The sequence below is a fragment of the Rutidosis leptorrhynchoides genome, chromosome 1, assembly GCF_046630445.1.
Source record: "Rutidosis leptorrhynchoides isolate AG116_Rl617_1_P2 chromosome 1, CSIRO_AGI_Rlap_v1, whole genome shotgun sequence".
In the NCBI taxonomy this organism is placed as follows: domain Eukaryota; kingdom Viridiplantae; phylum Streptophyta; class Magnoliopsida; order Asterales; family Asteraceae; genus Rutidosis; species Rutidosis leptorrhynchoides.
Window position 1 is genome coordinate 482,186,614 of NC_092333.1, and position 17,506 is coordinate 482,204,119.

Sequence of the window (17,506 nt, forward strand, 5' to 3'; positions counted from 1 at the left end):
GACCAAATCCATCAAAAAAAAGCACAGGGACTAAACCAGCATTTTGGTACAAACCACAGGGACTATTTCAGTAATTTTGTCATGAAAGTATGTGGGATCGATAGGTTAGTTTTAACCCTATGATACCATGTTGAATTATATAATCGATATGTTTTTCATTCATGTGTAGTAGTACATAACTAAAGCTATATATAGCCAGTGTTGTAAAAGTCGGCCGACTTGGCCGACGCGTCGGATGATGCGTCTTTTTTTCGGGTTCTCCGTCCTGTTTTTTCTGAAAACGACTCAAAAGACGGTCAAAGCTAAAAGTTCGGTCAAAGACGGTCAAAGTTGGTCAAAAACGGTCAAAATCATACAAATTTTTGTCAAGATGTGATATGTTTTAAAACTAGGGTACGTTTTCATTTTTTGGGCCGCTCTTTTCTCTGTGTCCTTACTGATTATGTACTCGGTAACATTAATTAATTAAGTTTGAAGTTTGACTGTATTTAATTTCAAGTTCTTATTTAAGAAATTTATGGTACAGAATCAACTATTTTATACATATATAAATATATATTTAAGAAATTATCAATAAAGTCAATGTTGGTCAACGATCGATACGTCCCCGACTCGGCCGACGCGTCCCTTTTAGGTTTCGACCGATGCGTCCCCGACTCGCGACTTTTACAACCTTGTATATAGCCAAATAACCTAGCAATGACTAGTGATCAGTACATAAGTGAGGCTATATATAGCCAAATAACCGAGCGGTGGACACTCCGTGTTCTACCACACATACAGTCGTATTGCTATTCATATTTACTGGTTTGGCATCGTAAAGTCAGTTAAACAGTACGTCCAAGGCTGCGATACGTGTCAACAATGTAAGGCTTCAACTCTCGCCCCAACCAGCCTCCTTCAACCGTTGCCGTCGGAGTCAATATAACCGATTAACCGGGCATCGTAAATCGAAGGGGTACGATTCCATTATGGTGGTGGTCGATCGTTTATCGAAATGTTGTCACTTCATCGCCCTAAAACAACCATTCACAACTTGTAGCCTTGCGGATGTGTTTCTAAAAGTCATCAGATTGCACGGGAAGACCAGTTCAACCTCCACGGTCAATACCCCGATTTTGGACTTGAGGGCAATCCTGTTTCTACAACGGAGCCAATTGATAGAGCCCAGATGTTGGATTTTCAGCCCATTGCTATTTGGCCCAAGCCCACTATATGGAAGGTGTATCAAAGGCATAGGAAGGATAAGACACCTGTAGATCAGGAAGTGGCTAATAGTGGCTACTTTGTTATTCTTGTTAGCATATATGGTGCGGGGTGGACATAGAATGTTTCATGCTTATTTTGTTATTTGAATTTCGGCTTCTTTGAAGCTTTGGGCAGATAGAAATAATTATCCTACGCTGATAATAATAATAGGATAGGATTTTGATAAACTACAATTAATATACTGGTCTCAAGTACTGTCTTTAATTGTTCGCATAGTAAATCAGATCATATTAGGGCTGTAAGTGAATCGACACAGCTTTGCAGTAATGCTGTAACTATAACGAATGTAAATCAATTTATATTAGGGGTGTAAGTGAATTCGCCTTGAGCGAACATTTATTGATCTGTTTGGCAGCGAATATTAGTTATGTTAGTACTTGATGATAATGATGGAACATGTATGTTTTGGCAACCAAAAGTCGGTAGTATTCATCATCTTAAGGAGTAATCATGTGTTAATCATAAACCCGAAAGCTACCAAGTTATGTAGAAACCTAACCTAACTAGAGTACTAAACGATTAACGGTTTAGCAGTTAGAATCAATTATCATTATCTATGAGATCAACCCAAACTATTTTACAAAGATCCCGGCCTTGGGTGGCTTCTGGATCAACAGAAGTTACAGAACTAGACGCAAAAGCAAGTCACAAGATAAAACAATTGATAACATATAATTATAAGATCGCCCACAATAAGTTCAACGTTTATCATTCAGGTGCATTTGACAAACAAATCAAGCTACCAGACAGAAAAATATTACTGATTACATTTAAAGAAATAAATCTAATCAAATCAAGCAGTTGGTGGTCGTAAACACTTTGCTTCTATAGTAAATAGTGAAAATCAGCTAATATTTTTTGCCAAATCAAACAGTTAATATCGACTAAGTAGGTTGTAGGATGGTAACTCTTCAATTCGTGTTATGTCTTCTTGTAAAAGTTCTCTTTCAAGCTGACGACGCGTTGACTTCATCACAGCCTGCAATAGTTATCAAAAAACACGCTTACACTCAATATGAAGTTAATTTAAACAATTAGGCATTCAAAAAAAAAAAAAAAAAAAAAAAAAACTTTTCCCAGATTTTGCATATCTTCTATTAACAATATTTGATATGTAGGTGAGATTCACAAGTATTTAGTTTTGTATTATTAGGCATTTGATCATTAGGATAAGACTTTATATACATTCTGAATCTTTACAGAAAAGGAACAAAAGAAATCACATACATTGAAATCCATGTAAGACGCGTGCATCGCAAGCCATTGGTGATCCATTAGTTTGAACGTAATGCAATAAAGTAGGTCGAACGCTGATTCATTTTCTGTGAGGTAAATGGAGAAAGTAAGACATAGATAATAAATATTATAAGCTCCAACCATAGACATATACACAACAAATATATAAAGATTATAAGCGCCAACTAATAAATATTATAAGCTCCAAACATAGACATATAAAATACAAAATAAATACTATAAGCGCCAACTAATTCTGTGCATACAAACACATAATTATTAGACAGAGTGGTAAAAAGTACCCGAAAGCAACTTCAAGAAGGTTGCCCCCACAAAACTTTGTGGTTTCACTGCAGTAAGGAAATTTATTAGTTCAGATAAGTAATTAACTTCCAGAATATCACTATCAGTGCACGTATTAATTTAAATCTATAATCATATGAAATTGTCAAACCTGATTCAAGATCAAGCATCTGAATAAGCATGAATGTGATGTTCACGCCAGCTACAGCAAAAGGATATTCCCACATTGCCCGTACACCTTCCTGCTTTCGAAGAAGTCCTTGGTATGATTTCTACACAAGATATAGTACATTAAACGAAAACAATTAACATAAATTGTGAAGAAAATGATATTGTTGAATAAGTAATCATAACATAAAAGGTAGGGAGAGAATATACCGGGAAATTTCTGGCAAAATACAGTAAGTTCTCCAGTGATATGAACCCACCACCCCTATAAAATATATATAATCAGCTCTTAAAAATATGTAATTTCTGAAAAAAGATCACAAATAACAAAATGAAAATGAGATGTACCGAAAATCAGTTGAAGGATCTTTTCCTTGCCAACCCATTTCTTTCCACTGATCTGAGATTAAATCACGAAGTGGTTCTTCAGGAAAGGATGCCTTCCACAATGCCCTCAACGCTTCCTACAACATCAATATAATTACAAAAGGGTGAGATTAACCACTCTATTTCCAACTTCAAAACCACAATAACATCCAGTATGTGTGTTTCTTCTCATTTTTCTTTTAAAAAGGAGAGATGTACATGTAATTTACCTGATGTTCTGGAATTGAACTATCATAGGCTATGTCTAAACGGTTTTGCAGCCTTAGCAAGCAATGTTCCTGGCAATACCAACCATATACAAAAAGTCACATTCTTGTGCATATACCAAAATAACTTACATTCGTGCACATTTGATGTACTTGTATAAGAAATAGTAGAAATAGTTATGTTTATTCTTATAAAAAAGCCTAAACTAACTATGAGCATGCTATTGGAAGCAAGAAACATTATATCATAATATTATGTTATTATATATATGCACCACCATGAAATACTACGCGTAGTTTTGTATGACATGCTGCAAAAGATCAATAATCATTAACTAGATTAATGCATTTTACCTGTGCAGGGGTCAAATCAAACGATGGGCGAGAATCACCTTCTCTTCCTTGAACACAAACGCACGAGAGGCCTTTACCAAGCCACGCTGCTGACCCTGCCACAACCTCAGCTACACATAAAAGTACAACGTTGAGCGAACTCAAATCTGTAAATTCCTCAACATCACTTACTGAGTATACGACTACATGATATTTCAAACAATCAAGAACATAACAATAAAGCTGTAAACTGGCCATTTTACACCTTGACTAACAATGTTACAGCCAATAAGCCATCTAAAATTAACTCAAACTTGCTTTCAATAGGACCAATTTGAAAATTTTGTGTCAAATTATTACTACAAGTTGATATTTCGATTTCAAATTAACACATACATCAACAATCAACAGAAGTAGAAGCAGAGGAAACCGATCCGAAAATCGGCAAGTTAACAATCATAACAGAACAACATACTAATACAATTGCTAAAATAAGAATAAAATTAAACAATGAGTAATAATCTACATATATAAATATAATTAATAATATACCTGAAGTTGTATTACAAGTATTGCTTCTATCAAGACCATGTGATATCCTTCTAACTGCTACAAATGATCCACCGCCACCTCCTCCTCTATCCTCCATGACTATTGAACAAGTACTAATTCACCATTACCAGCAGCTTGTTCAACAAACTGTCAAATTAACGGAAAACCTAATTTATTAAATTCACATCAAGAAATTAATCGGCGATGAACAATAATCGTTTGAAAAGGAAATTATATAAAGAAGCAATGGATTAGAAGAGATTACTGAGGGAAGTAAAATGCAGGTGCTTCGCTAGGGTTTTAGTGGATCTAATAATGTTGTAAAATCAAAATTGAAAGCTGGAATTTGATGAATATATTTGAAATATATACAAGAAGGATGATGGTAGTTATGTTTCTCTCTCTCTACAATTACCTATTGAAGAAGAAGAATAAAGGATTTTTGTTTTCTATAATATAATAAATAAATATAAATATAAATAATAAAATGAGAATAATAATAAAATAAAATATAGATAATAAAAATATATAGATAAATAAAATTATAAAAATTTAAACATGTTGTTTGTTCGTTTGTTGGTGGCCATCTCGTCTGTTAGGAACGAGTACTGCTTTTCTCTATTATCTGTATGAAATATGTATAGATAAATAAATTATTTCAAATAGTAATAAATAAATGATGGATATACAGAGAGTGGGCGAAGGTTTTTAAGTACGGAGATCACAAATATACAACTCAACAAGTGATACTATAATTTATTTATTTTGATCCAGTTTTTTCTTTTCTTTTTTTTTTATCAAAAAAACGTATACAGTATAACTACAGTTTTTCAACGAAAGATGAAAAAAAATCAAACAATAATACAACCAAACGAAGCGACAAAGCTTGAAACGAGAAAACCAGAAAACACAACTAGTCTAACCACTAACACGCACACGATATCCAGGGACGGATTTGAGGGCGTGCAACACGTGCGCTTGCACAGGGCCCATAATTCCAAGAGGCCCATAATCCAAAAATAAGTATTACTTATGAAAAACTTAATTAATTTTTGTATATACAAAAGGCCTATTTTTTATTGATTGAACAGGGCCCATATGAAAAATTGAAATCGACGGGACGCCCCTGACGATATCAACTAACGAGTCGAGCTAAATGAAACATAAAAAGAAAACAAACAACTAAACTCTAAACACAAGTAAAGATATATAAAAAACGGACTACTAACACAATAAACAAACCACCTATAATCAACCGACATAGATTCCCTGTTTACCATCATATCGTTTATGATATCTCTCCTTCTATGTTTCCGGGCAGCGACTTGTACTCATAAGAGATCACGTTTGATAATCCTTTCTAATGAATTTTTCCCGACACCGACGGAGGAACCAAATCACTCCTTGTTAACCCTTAAAAAAAACTTTCATTTTCAATTGCCCATCTCCCTCTTTGACTTCATCCCGAAGAGTAAATTCCCCAACATTCGAAACCGTCTTCTTCTTAGTGCACCCTTTCTTATTAGAGGTTACCCCAACACCATCTACACTAGTCGACGCACCACAATTGAACACATGGGATGCTTGATTATCCGAGACAGGAGTGCTCGAAACAAACCTACACTAATTATTTAGATCTAGTCAATACAAAACTTATCGATCTTATAACTATATAAAATATGCTCACCTCGGACTCGGAAAGTAATAACGATTGTGACTAGCAATTGCATATTCTGCATATCTGATTTCTCGGCGAAGACCTGCTCAAGATAGATTGACGAGGCATAAGTCAATGATGATGGGATCAAATGCCTCTTTAAATGGAAGAAAATGCTCGTCTCGATTTGTTTCGATCAATAATGGGATTCTTTATTTCTTTGTAATTTTTTTTTTTTAAAAAGGCAGTAATACTAGTATTTTAATATTAGATATTAGATTAATTTTATAATATCGAAATTGATCTAATTTTTAATAGCTTGCTGGTGTTTGCATTAGCTTTTTCTTTTTAGCGTTATTTTTTTTCTTTAAAAAGTTAAAATAGATTCAAAAAATTTAATAAGTTTAAACGTCAATTTAAATAGACCATATAGAACTAGAAAATATATATATATATATATATATATATATCACCATTGAAATTAACTCGAAACAAGACAAAATTATGCTCGTCGTCCCTGACATTGTATCCAGCCTTCTCAGGTCATCCTTAAACTTTTTTTTTTGCTAGCGTCGTCCATGAACTTGTACTTTGTAACTCCGGTCGTCCCTCCGTCTACATTCCGTCCATTTTTTCTGTCAAGTTGAATCATGTGCATATCATGTTGGGGTATTTTTGTCTTTTTATCCTTTCTTCCCTTTTCTTCATCTTCATCTTCATCCCCAATTTCATAAACCCTAACCCTATTTTCTTTTCCACCTTACCTTTTCATCCTTCAAGCCCAACTGCTTCTTGATTTGACATCACTTCCCAAATCCCGTCACACCCGATAGTCAAAAAACTCATCATCTTCAGTCAAAACCGTTTGTAACATATGGTCTTGCAGTCAAAGGTGATGATGATTCAAACCCAATAGGTGATTTCATGCATAACCGCCCTTGATAAAACCACCTAATGACTCAACCCTTATCTTTTCTTCCATGTAACTAGGCCTACGATCTTGTGACATCTGTACTGCAATTTGGAAAACTAAGAAGAAAAAAACATTCAATTCCATACCTTAAATCTGGAAAACTACACTCTTCAACCAATATCCAACAGATTCCAGATGCAGACACAATATCCATGAAATAATAATTTACAACAACGAAAAAATTCAATTTCACAACCAGAATAGTAATATTTTACAATATGAGGTAAACCCTAATTTAATACAGAGTATGAGTTAAAAAAAAAAAAACCCTAACTTTACACCACCACAAACAAATAAAAATAAAAGCCAAATTTAAAGAAGAAGAATTACCGAATCAGAATGAGAAACAAGATCGATGGATACAGAAGCGGAATCAGCAGCTGGGTCAGATTTAGGAACAAAAATATCAATTTGAACAGAGCAAATGGTTTGTTCGCACATTTGAAATCACGAATTGAACATAGCAAACTGATTCATTCATTACATCTAAACTTTGCCTATTTTAATTTGAAAGGTGAAGGAGAAATGGGGATCTGAAAAAAGAAAAAAAAAAAAAAGAAGGAAGAGAAAGAAAATACTGGTTTTGAAAGGTGAAGGAAAAATAGAAAAGAAGATAAAAGATAAAATTAAATTAATTTATTATAGAAAATGATAAAAAGACTGAAGTACCCCAACATGATATGCACATGATTCAACTTGACAGAAAAAATGGACGGAATGTAGACGGAGGGACGACCGGAGTTACAAAGTACAAGTTCAGGGACGACGCCAGCAAAAAAAAAGTTTAAGGATGACCTGAGAAGGCTGGATACAAGTTCAGGGACGACGAGCGTAATTTTGTCTCGAAACAACAACAAACTAAGTTATTAATACTTTTAAACACCTACATCATTGCACATCTTGACTGATTAGCTTCAACAATAGCTAAATGCCGAAAAATAATTGAATGTGAGAGCTTGTGATAATCTGCCACAAGAAGTTTTAATAACCAACCTACATCACTTAAAAAGCTCGATAAATTTGAAACTCCAACGAAAAACTTCACTTCTTTCGAGATCTCAAGAACATGAGCACCCTGATGACAAATGATCAAGGAATGTATGGAACCACAAACAAAGAATAGAAGCTCACCAAACAAGATTTTCGCAAGATACATCGGGCTTTCAAGTTTATTGCATTATAATTATAATATATGATAATTTTAAACACTTTGTGACTTCTTAGCATTTTGGGGTTAATAAGCTCATTTATGAGAGCCACAAGTTCTGGCTTCTTAAACTCTTCCTACCAACTTGAGCTCTTCCTAATAATTTAGTTAGTATTATGTTGCCTATTTTAGTGCATTGATAAATTAGTTACTGCGTAATTAAGGGTTGAAATACTGTTTTTAAAACTGATATCCTCACATCCATACACGATTCCAAAATATATACACGGATTAATATCTTTCTATTTAGACCCCAAATATTCTGACGATCCCATCATACACTGCGATATTAGTATTATCAAATTTATACTCCGTATTTGGATAAAAAAAAAACTCTATATACGAAGTAGTATATTCAATCATTCAATCGTAGCATAATAATTAAACAGTTCTTTTATTACTTGTATTGTAACATCATACACTGCATCATAATAAGTTAGATTTAGGGGTGTAAACAAGCTTCGGATCATTTAGAATTTGATGAGCTAGCTTGTGCCTAGCATATAAAGTTCGAGTTCGGCTCATCTGAATTTAAGGAAGCACAGACAACTTGTTTTATTAATATTATTATCTTATTCATGTATACTTTTTAATCATATATAATACGATGTATTTATTATGGGCGGTGATTCTTACACGCCACTTTTTAATCAATCTACACCTAATTTACTATTATGCCCTTAATTATACTTAAAATAATAATATAAGTCCAACTTTCTAAGGGTATAACTGTGAATTGATGAGACAAAAGTGTTGATGGATAAAAAAGTGGTGTGTGAGAATCATCTCTCATCTCTCATTTATTATATTTTATTATTTTATACTTTATAAAATATAATAACTATTATGCAATTATTTAGTGTTGGTGGCGATTCTTCGTGTAGGGTAAATTAATCAATGACCGGATATATCACTGAATCGTGGTATCACTTTCCGAAAGTAATTATTCGACCCTTATTTTCGAGGTTACACGAATATCACTTTGGGATAAGACAGAGATTATGTTCTAACTTCTGGCACAATTCGCTAGAGAGTATTAGATGTATTTCTTATCATTTCTCCTGAAAATTGTTTTCCCTTATATAGGCACCCAAGAATATGAAATACATTATGAGACTTAATGACCAATTAAGCACTCATTAAGATATTTCATAATTATTCGAAGCGATTGAAAATACTCAGTCATGAAACCGTAAGAAAGTTGATTACATGACTCATTCATTATGGATAACTTAATATGACATTAACGACACTTAACCATTATACGTTAAAGACTAATTTAGTTGTCATCAATTCATATTAATTAATCTTAAACAAAATATGTTACAGACTTAATCACAAGATTAATCTTATGCCATTAAAATGAATTATGTAAATGTCAATAAAATTAAGCCATTTACGAAATCGCTTTTGGGTCCGGAAAGTCTTTCACTAGATGGGTGTACACTCCCTACCTCCTAACCCATTTCCAAGTGAAACAACCAATTCCCTCAATTACACTAAATCACCAACATTTAGCATATTATTAGACAAAATATAAATTATGTATATACACAAAAGCTCGTTTAGGCTTAGGATTTTGCTCGAGTTCGATATAAGAAGCTCGAGCTCTTTTAATAATTGATCCTTAAAATAAGTGCAAGCTCTCGAACTAATTTAAACTCAGCTCAAATCAAGAATTTAACAAGTCGAGCCCGAGTAGCTCGGCTTATTTATACCCCTAGTTAAATTCTTATCAACTAAAATAAAATAATTAAACTAATATCAAAAAGTAAAGGGCGTGAAATTGATAATGACAACCTGAATAGTTTTCAATATCAAATACTTTTCTTAGAATCAAATTTTCCTATTATTGAAAAGTTATTCGCTTCGAAAAACTGGAAAAGTGGATAGTAATCTCTTCAGGTTGATTACTAAAGATAAGAAGGTTAGTGATGAAGTGAGAAAGTTCAAAAAGAGCATGGACAATTTTTTTTGAGTTGGCGTCGCCACGGGCTCTTAGACGGGCTCGATTTCTAGTGATTGTTCTCATTTTGTTTTTCTAGTTATTATATCGGCTTAGTTGTTTAGTTTTCTCCGGTCTGATTGTTTTGCGTTTCTTTTGTTGCTAGCTTTGTTCGGTTTGTTGCGATTTTGCTCTCTCTATTTTGTTATTTGTTTTTGAGTTTATTTCATCTTAAGATTAAAGTTTCATTTGGCCAAGAAAAATGAAAATATCAATTAATGCTTCTCATATAAAAGTAAACTTTTATTGTTTTGGATAGAAATCACAATTGTATCACATATAATTTTAAATTAAGAAAAGAAAAATTGGTATTAACTAATAACTGTTACTTTGTCAAAACACTTATATTTTTGGCTGAGTATGTTATGGGAGTTTATAAATGTAAGACCCAAATATTTATTGTGCATAGAGTATTTATGGTGTACATAAAGCGTGGGAAGCATGGAACAAATTGGAAGCTGGCAGGCTGTTCTGACCTTTGTGCGCGCCGCGCAAGGCCAGGTGTGCGCGCCGCGCACCTCACCTGCGACAGATTTCCTGTTTTGTTTTAATTAGAGTTAAATGAGGGGCTTTTGTGTCTTTTCATTTGGGGACGGATTTGTAGCCTTATTATCAGACTTGTAGTCAATTTTGAATCATATTCACATTCACACAAACACTCTCATTCATTCTTAGAGAGAGAGAGAGAGATTTATAGAGAGAGATTTGGAGATTTTGGGAAAAAGGAGCTCGAATCGATCAAAAGCTCGAGTGTTAAAGTTGTTTATCTCGCTCCTAGCTACGTTGTGCTAGTATTGGTAAGTTCTAACTCCGAGTTTTCATAGTTGATTAGTGTTCATAATTGGGGTTTTGAATTGTGTGTTCTTGAGTAAACCCACTAGTTGATAATTGGGTGATTGAGCTAGTAAATGGTGTTGATGACCATTATTGGTGGGTTTTGGGTTGGATGATGAAATTGATTAGTTGATAATCATGTTCGGGTGTTATTATCACTAGTTAACTTAGGTTATAAGTGATTAGTTGTATAAGCTTGCAAAATTGGTGTTTTGACTTGAGACTAGGTCAAAATGGGTTTTGTGTCAAATAATGCAAGTAATGTGCTTTGATGATGAAACATTGAGTAAAATGTGGTAATAGAACATAATCACCAGTTGATTGTGATTATGGGTGTTTTGGGCGAGATTTGACTTAGTCAAATTGGAGGTAAGTGCTAATGGGTCGAAATTGCACTAAGTGTCACTTGGGTTGGTTTGTAAATCCACTCTAATTGTGTTGTTTGTGTTGTAATAATAGAATAGGTACTTCCTATTGACGTGTTGCGGATTTTCGGTCGCATTCATCAAGGCGTTAAGATGAGTGGAATAATTATGCACGTATGTATATAGTGTATTTATTTGTGAATGTTATGGTATGAACACATGTATGTGATGAGTATCATGATGTGAACCACGAGCCGGTAGCATCAAAGTGTGAACCACGAGCCGGTAGCACTATAAAATAAAGTGTGAACCACGAGCCGGTAGCACTATAAAATAAAGTGTGAACCACGAGCCGGTAGCACTATAAAGGAGTATGACTCAAATGCGTAGTGGCGTGAACCAAGGAGCCGGTAGCGTCATAGCATTACGTATGGTGTGAACCACGAGCCGGTAGCACCATAGCGTTATGGTTAACCATATAACTTGTGTATGTATTGTAGTGTAGTGTAGCATATTATTGTTTGGCGTATATGCTATTGGGTATGCTAGTTGAGGTACTTGAGGTTATTAGCTTTATACTTGGAGTTAGTATGCTAATTATTGCTAGCACGTATGCGGTATATGAGTAAGTGGTTGCAAGTAGGTACATTATATATGTATGTGTATAACTATTGCATTCACTAAGCGTTTTGCTTACCTTCTCGTTGTTTACCTTTTTTATAGGCTCCGGCGTGGACAAGGGAAAAGGGTATTCGTTTGGACTAGTGATCCCGCTTTGTTATGTTAGGAGGAGCTTTTGACGTTTAGCTTTTGAAGTTTGGCCAAGAATTTGGGTAGTTTAACCCCTAAACATCATGCTCTAGTGTCATTTGGAATTTAAACTAAATTGGTCGAAACTTGTATTTTGTACGAAACTCGTAATTCGGCCATATGTGGGCCCGGTGTCGTAAAACGTGTTTTATTATTGAAACGTGTTAGTTTTAACTATTATAATGTGATGTGAAAAGCGTTTCGTCTAAAAGTGTCGGGAAGTGGGAGATCTTTAAGCGAAAAATGGCAAAACCGGACAGAAGCTGAAAGGCGTTGTGCGCGCACAACGCGGGTCGCGCGCCGCGCATTCCACTGTATATAAAAAAAATTATAATTTGTGTACTGTTTTCGGTTGATTAACGGGTTGGGTTGTTACAATAAAAACATAAACTTTCTCAAATTTCTAGTTTTGTTTGACAGACGAAACTTTAAGATTTTATTGAAAAAATAAGCTTTGATAAATAAATCATATGAAATAGCTTTCTTTTTAAAAAAAGTAAGATCTTATGAAATGGAAAATTACACAATTACCCCTTATATCACTAATATCATTTATTTTTCGTCCGTATATGTTATTTTACATCTTTAAGCTCCAGCTAAAGGCCTTTAAAATAATATTCAAACTTATAGCTTATAATATAAGCTCCTACATGTAAATTAAAATACGAGCTCTAGTTATCAGCTCCAGCTATAAGGTTACAACTCGAACTATAAGGTTACTTCTTAACTATAAGGTTACAGCTCTAGCTACAAGCTGGTTTTATAAAACACAACCATCCTATTTTTAAAGCTCAAGCTAGTAATGTTGTCAAAAATAAAATTTCTTGAGTTTATAAAAAATGAATAAGCTCTATAACACGAAGTTAACTACACTATCTTTTACAATAAATTCACAACTTATGAAATGATAAATTACATAACTACTATCTATATAAGTATCTATCATATATTTTATTATCTTTTTTAAATTATTTATAACTATAAACATTCAACTTCAGTTATTTTGTCAAACTTTAAAAAAATAACTTTCATCTCTAAAAAAATATGCTCTAACTATCTATTCTAAGACCATAATAACACATTGTTTGTAGCATGAACCACGTTTTGATAGTATTACAAACGCTCTACAAACGCATGTAATGAGAAGTTCATGGGTAAATCTTGATGAATGTGAGGTTTCTAAGCTTCATTGGTTGGGTGATGTTGGCATTTTTGACCCTTGAAAAGTATCTAGTTGTCAAATATATATATATATATATATATATATATATATATATATATATATATATATATATATATATATATATATATATATATATATATATACCTAAACCTCTTTATAATTCCATCTAAAATCTAAAATATCTCTACAATATTCAACAATGTCTAAGCATAATCCAAACCAAAATGATTGCTCACCTAGAAAGTTAGTCTTAAAAGACATACCAAAATGGTATGCTCCACCACCGGTTAAGGTATACGATAATGATAAGAGTGATAGTTCTCTGGTTGTTCTTTCATAAGATTTACCTTCTTTGGAAAATGAGGTGTAAGGGTGTAACATCGCAAAAAATTCTTACCATGTTAGAAACGTAAAGGATTTGGGAGTCTGTTCTCACATTATGCGTTTCTCTACGATTTTGAACGTATCTCACTTATACGAACTCGGATTGAGGGCGATTCAAAAGCTCAGACATTCGTAACTCGAAAATAAATGATTGAGAAAGACATGTAATTTATGGGGACCGTAGAATTACGGATCCTAGTCGTATTTTTACAGTAGGTGTGATGTTTGGGATATTTTTAGTGAAAGTTTGGAAATTAAGAGGGATAAAGAGTAAATATACATGACATCGTTTTCAATTCCCGAAATGCTGAAAATCACTCATTTTGTTTTCAGAAACTTACCCACACTTCGGGTCCAATTGTGTATGTTCTTGAAGCGAATTAGGAATGAAGAAAGAAGATGTAAACTTGACCCATTCTGTGTGTTTGAATTCTACAAGCTACGGTGCTTTTTTAGAACTACAAACTCACGCACCCTGCATAATTTTACACGAATAATGTCCTAAATAGGACTTGAACCCATGACCTCAAGGTCAGTGGGGCTCCTCGATATCGCTAGGTCAAGGGCCCTTTGGTAGGGTCCTTCTTCTACATATGTGGTAAGTTTCAAATGCGAATTTAATTATATATATATATATATATATATATATATATATATATATATATATATATATATGTATATATATATATATATATTACAAAATGGCAAATTTAATTATTTGATTCTTGATATGGGAAAGGGTTAGCTCTTATAAGCTGTATGTGGATTTTGATTGTGCAAGGAAGTGTGAATGCAAGCACATTGGATGAAAATCCCTAAGTATGAATTATTGATGATGATGATTATTGATAAATAAATTAAATTAGTCCCTTATACATTTTATAAACAGATTTTTGTGTAACAGCTCGTCCCACATAGGATTAGGAAAGATATTGTGAGTCATTTATAAGCTTATAGTAGTGACTAAATATTATCTCCCACCATGATTTTCAGTTGAACTTGGAGATATCCGGCTAGTCTACTGCTTTAGCTTGTAAGGGACAATTATCTCTTGGGTTGTGACGTGCATGTGGCTTGTGTATCTCTTGGTCCGATTTAAGGGCTGTTTAAGTTGGTATCAGATCCACTCATGTGTCATTCGGTATGGTTGGAAAACCTCATCGAGGACGATGAGTTTAGGTGAATTCCACATCGACTGCGAACATGAGTGATCTTGGGATTATGATTTGGTCTGATGAGGACGTCAAGAATTTAAGTGAAAGAGTTTGTAATAACCAGTTAAACATCGAATTAGGAAAGATATTATGAGTCCCTTATAATCTTATAGTATTAACTAATTAATATCTCCCACCATGATTTTGAGTTGATACATGGTGATACCCGGTTAGTCTAGTCTTTTGCTTGTAAAGGGTGATTGTCTCTCGGGTTGTGATATCCACGCTGCTCATGCATCTCTTGGGGTCGATTTGAGGGTCGTTTAAGTTGGTATCAGAGCCACTCATGTTTCGTTCGGATAGTTGGGCAACCCTCATCGACGACAATGAGTTTAGGCGAATCCCATATTGACCTCGGACATTTGGGATTATGATTCGACTTGACGAGGAAGTCTGGAATTTATGTGGGAGAGTTTGTAACAACTCATCCCACATCAAATTAGGAAATATATTGTGAGTCCCTTATAAGCTTATAGTTGTGGCTAATTAATATCTCCCACCATGGTTTTTAGTTGATACATAGAGATACCCTGTTAGTCCACTACTTTAGCTTGTATGGACGATTGTCTCTCGGGTGGTGATGAGAACACGGCTCATGCATCTCTTGGGACCAATTTGAGGGTCGTTTCATTTTGAGTAATGGAAGGCTTGGAAATTGTTTTCTTTTGAGTTGGTGATGTTTTAGTGTAATATACACTTTGGATAGATTTTATGTGTCCTATTCAAACGGTCATAACTCCTACACCGTAAGTCTAATTTAGATGTGTGTAAATACTCATTAGAAATCTCTATGTGTCTCATTTCCAATGAATATGGTCTTGTTTCCTAAAACTGAGTGTAAATGGATCAAATGAACAGAATATTATTGACTGTCCTGAAAATGGTAGTATGTAAAAGGTGTAGTATAAAATCAACCATAAGAGGGATTTTAATGAGGTTGTACTCCTTATTAAGCTACGCGAGTTTATTTTTTAAAATGATTAGTTTCATGTGTTTATTAAGAGTAAAAATCGGTCAAACTTGCAAAGTTTGACAAGTGATCCAGGCTGTCTAAAATTGAAATTTGTGAGACAATGCGTGTAAAGGATTAAAGATTAACCAAATTGGGTTGTGTGGGTTAAAGGGGTTAAGCACCAAACTGGGTTGTGAGGGTTAAAGGGGTTAAGCACATGTATGAGATGGTATTGATCGATCAAATGATGTAGGAAGTGATATGTGATATGCATATGTATGTATGTTGTATAGGTCATTCAAACTTGAATTCCGCTTCACTTGGATTGAGCTTTGTTGATAGTAGCTTTGTGTGTGTGTGTGTGTGTGTATGTGTGTGTTTAACGACCCGTCAAAGTACACTTGACGACTGATGATGCAGCGGAGGTGTACGAAATATACTATTATTTTTAATACGAAATACGGTATAATTTACACAAGTTTTAATTATTTATATAGATGGGATATACCTAAATCTTGCTACAACACTTATAGGCAGTGTACCTAATCGTAGAGTAGTGTAGTTTTTAGTAACTCCGGTTCGTTCCACAGGGAGCTAGTGATTACGTACTATATTTTTAACAACTATATTTATACAAATAAATATAATTATATATAGGTAGTAATATTATAAAAGGGGAGTTTTACCGTTTAATGACCGGTTTGTCGATTTTTAATAAAGCGTAAAGATAAATGACAATAATTAAAGTTGCGATAATTAAAATTGCGATAAGAAATAAAATGACAATAAATAAAATGACAGTAAATAAAAGTACGATGAGAAATACAATAAAAGAATTATGCTTATTTAAACTTCCGTAATCATGATGTTTGACGTTTTGATTTTAATTCATTATTCTTGGTTAATTGTCCTTTGCCCTGGATTATTTGAAACCTATCTGGTTTTTGCCCACGTTTTGAATAGTCAATAGATGCAGCAGGTAGCCAGGATCCTTTAAATCGAAAAATCCACAACTCGCCACTAACAAATTCAACTATTACTACGAACCAGAAAATTTGGATGTCTATTAATTTAATCGCTTACATTAATTTTTTGCCAAAATTTAAAGAAATTTAAAGAAAATTATATGTCCTAAAAACTAGACGTAGAAATGAAAAAGAAAAAGCGCGTCGAAAAATGTCGACAAATAAAAATGAGAAAGAAAAACATCGAAACTTAAAAGTCTAAAAATTAAATCTAAAAAATTGCGCCTAAAGGGTATTAAAACTTGAATGCAATTCTATTCTGAAAAAGACAATTACTTAAAAGGCATTAAACACTATAACGGCGTCGCAAAATTCTAAAGCGCCTAAATTCTAAATCTAAAGAAAAAGTACTTAAGGGATTTTACCGTAAAACTTAAAGATCTAGAAAAACTACGGCAAAATACTAAGTCAAAACTAATTACGAACGATAAATACCACCGAGG

General features: G+C 33.7%; 1 protein-coding gene across 1 annotated transcript; it reads right to left on the reverse strand.

Moving 5' to 3' along the window:
• Positions 1–1,959: 1,959 nt before the first annotated feature.
• LOC139875061 (uncharacterized) lies at positions 1,960–4,916 on the reverse strand. Its single transcript, XM_071862437.1, has 10 exons — positions 4,720–4,916; positions 4,455–4,601; positions 3,924–4,033; positions 3,573–3,641; positions 3,325–3,440; positions 3,187–3,241; positions 2,960–3,080; positions 2,808–2,855; positions 2,497–2,591; positions 1,960–2,248 (listed from the first exon to the last, which is right to left on the reverse strand). Exons 2-10 carry the CDS (start codon positions 4,549–4,551, stop codon positions 2,144–2,146), a joined length of 816 nt encoding a protein of 271 aa, XP_071718538.1. The 5' UTR covers positions 4,552–4,601; positions 4,720–4,916; the 3' UTR covers positions 1,960–2,143.
• Between the last annotated feature and the right edge of the window lie 12,590 nt (positions 4,917–17,506).

Bases quoted from the DNA above. Each gene is read 5' to 3' on its own strand.
- LOC139875061 (XM_071862437.1), bottom strand. From the start codon at position 4,551: ATGGAGGATAGAGGAGGAGGTGGCGGTGGATCATTTGTAGCAGTTAGA. The intron at 3,081-3,186 runs GTATATTCTCTC...TATCTTGTGTAG, and splicing joins ATTTTGCCAGAAATTTCCCG to AAATCATACCAAGGACTTCT. The intron at 2,249-2,496 runs GTATGTGATTTC...TAACTATTGCAG, and splicing joins CGTCTTACATGGATTTCAAT to GCTGTGATGAAGTCAACGCG.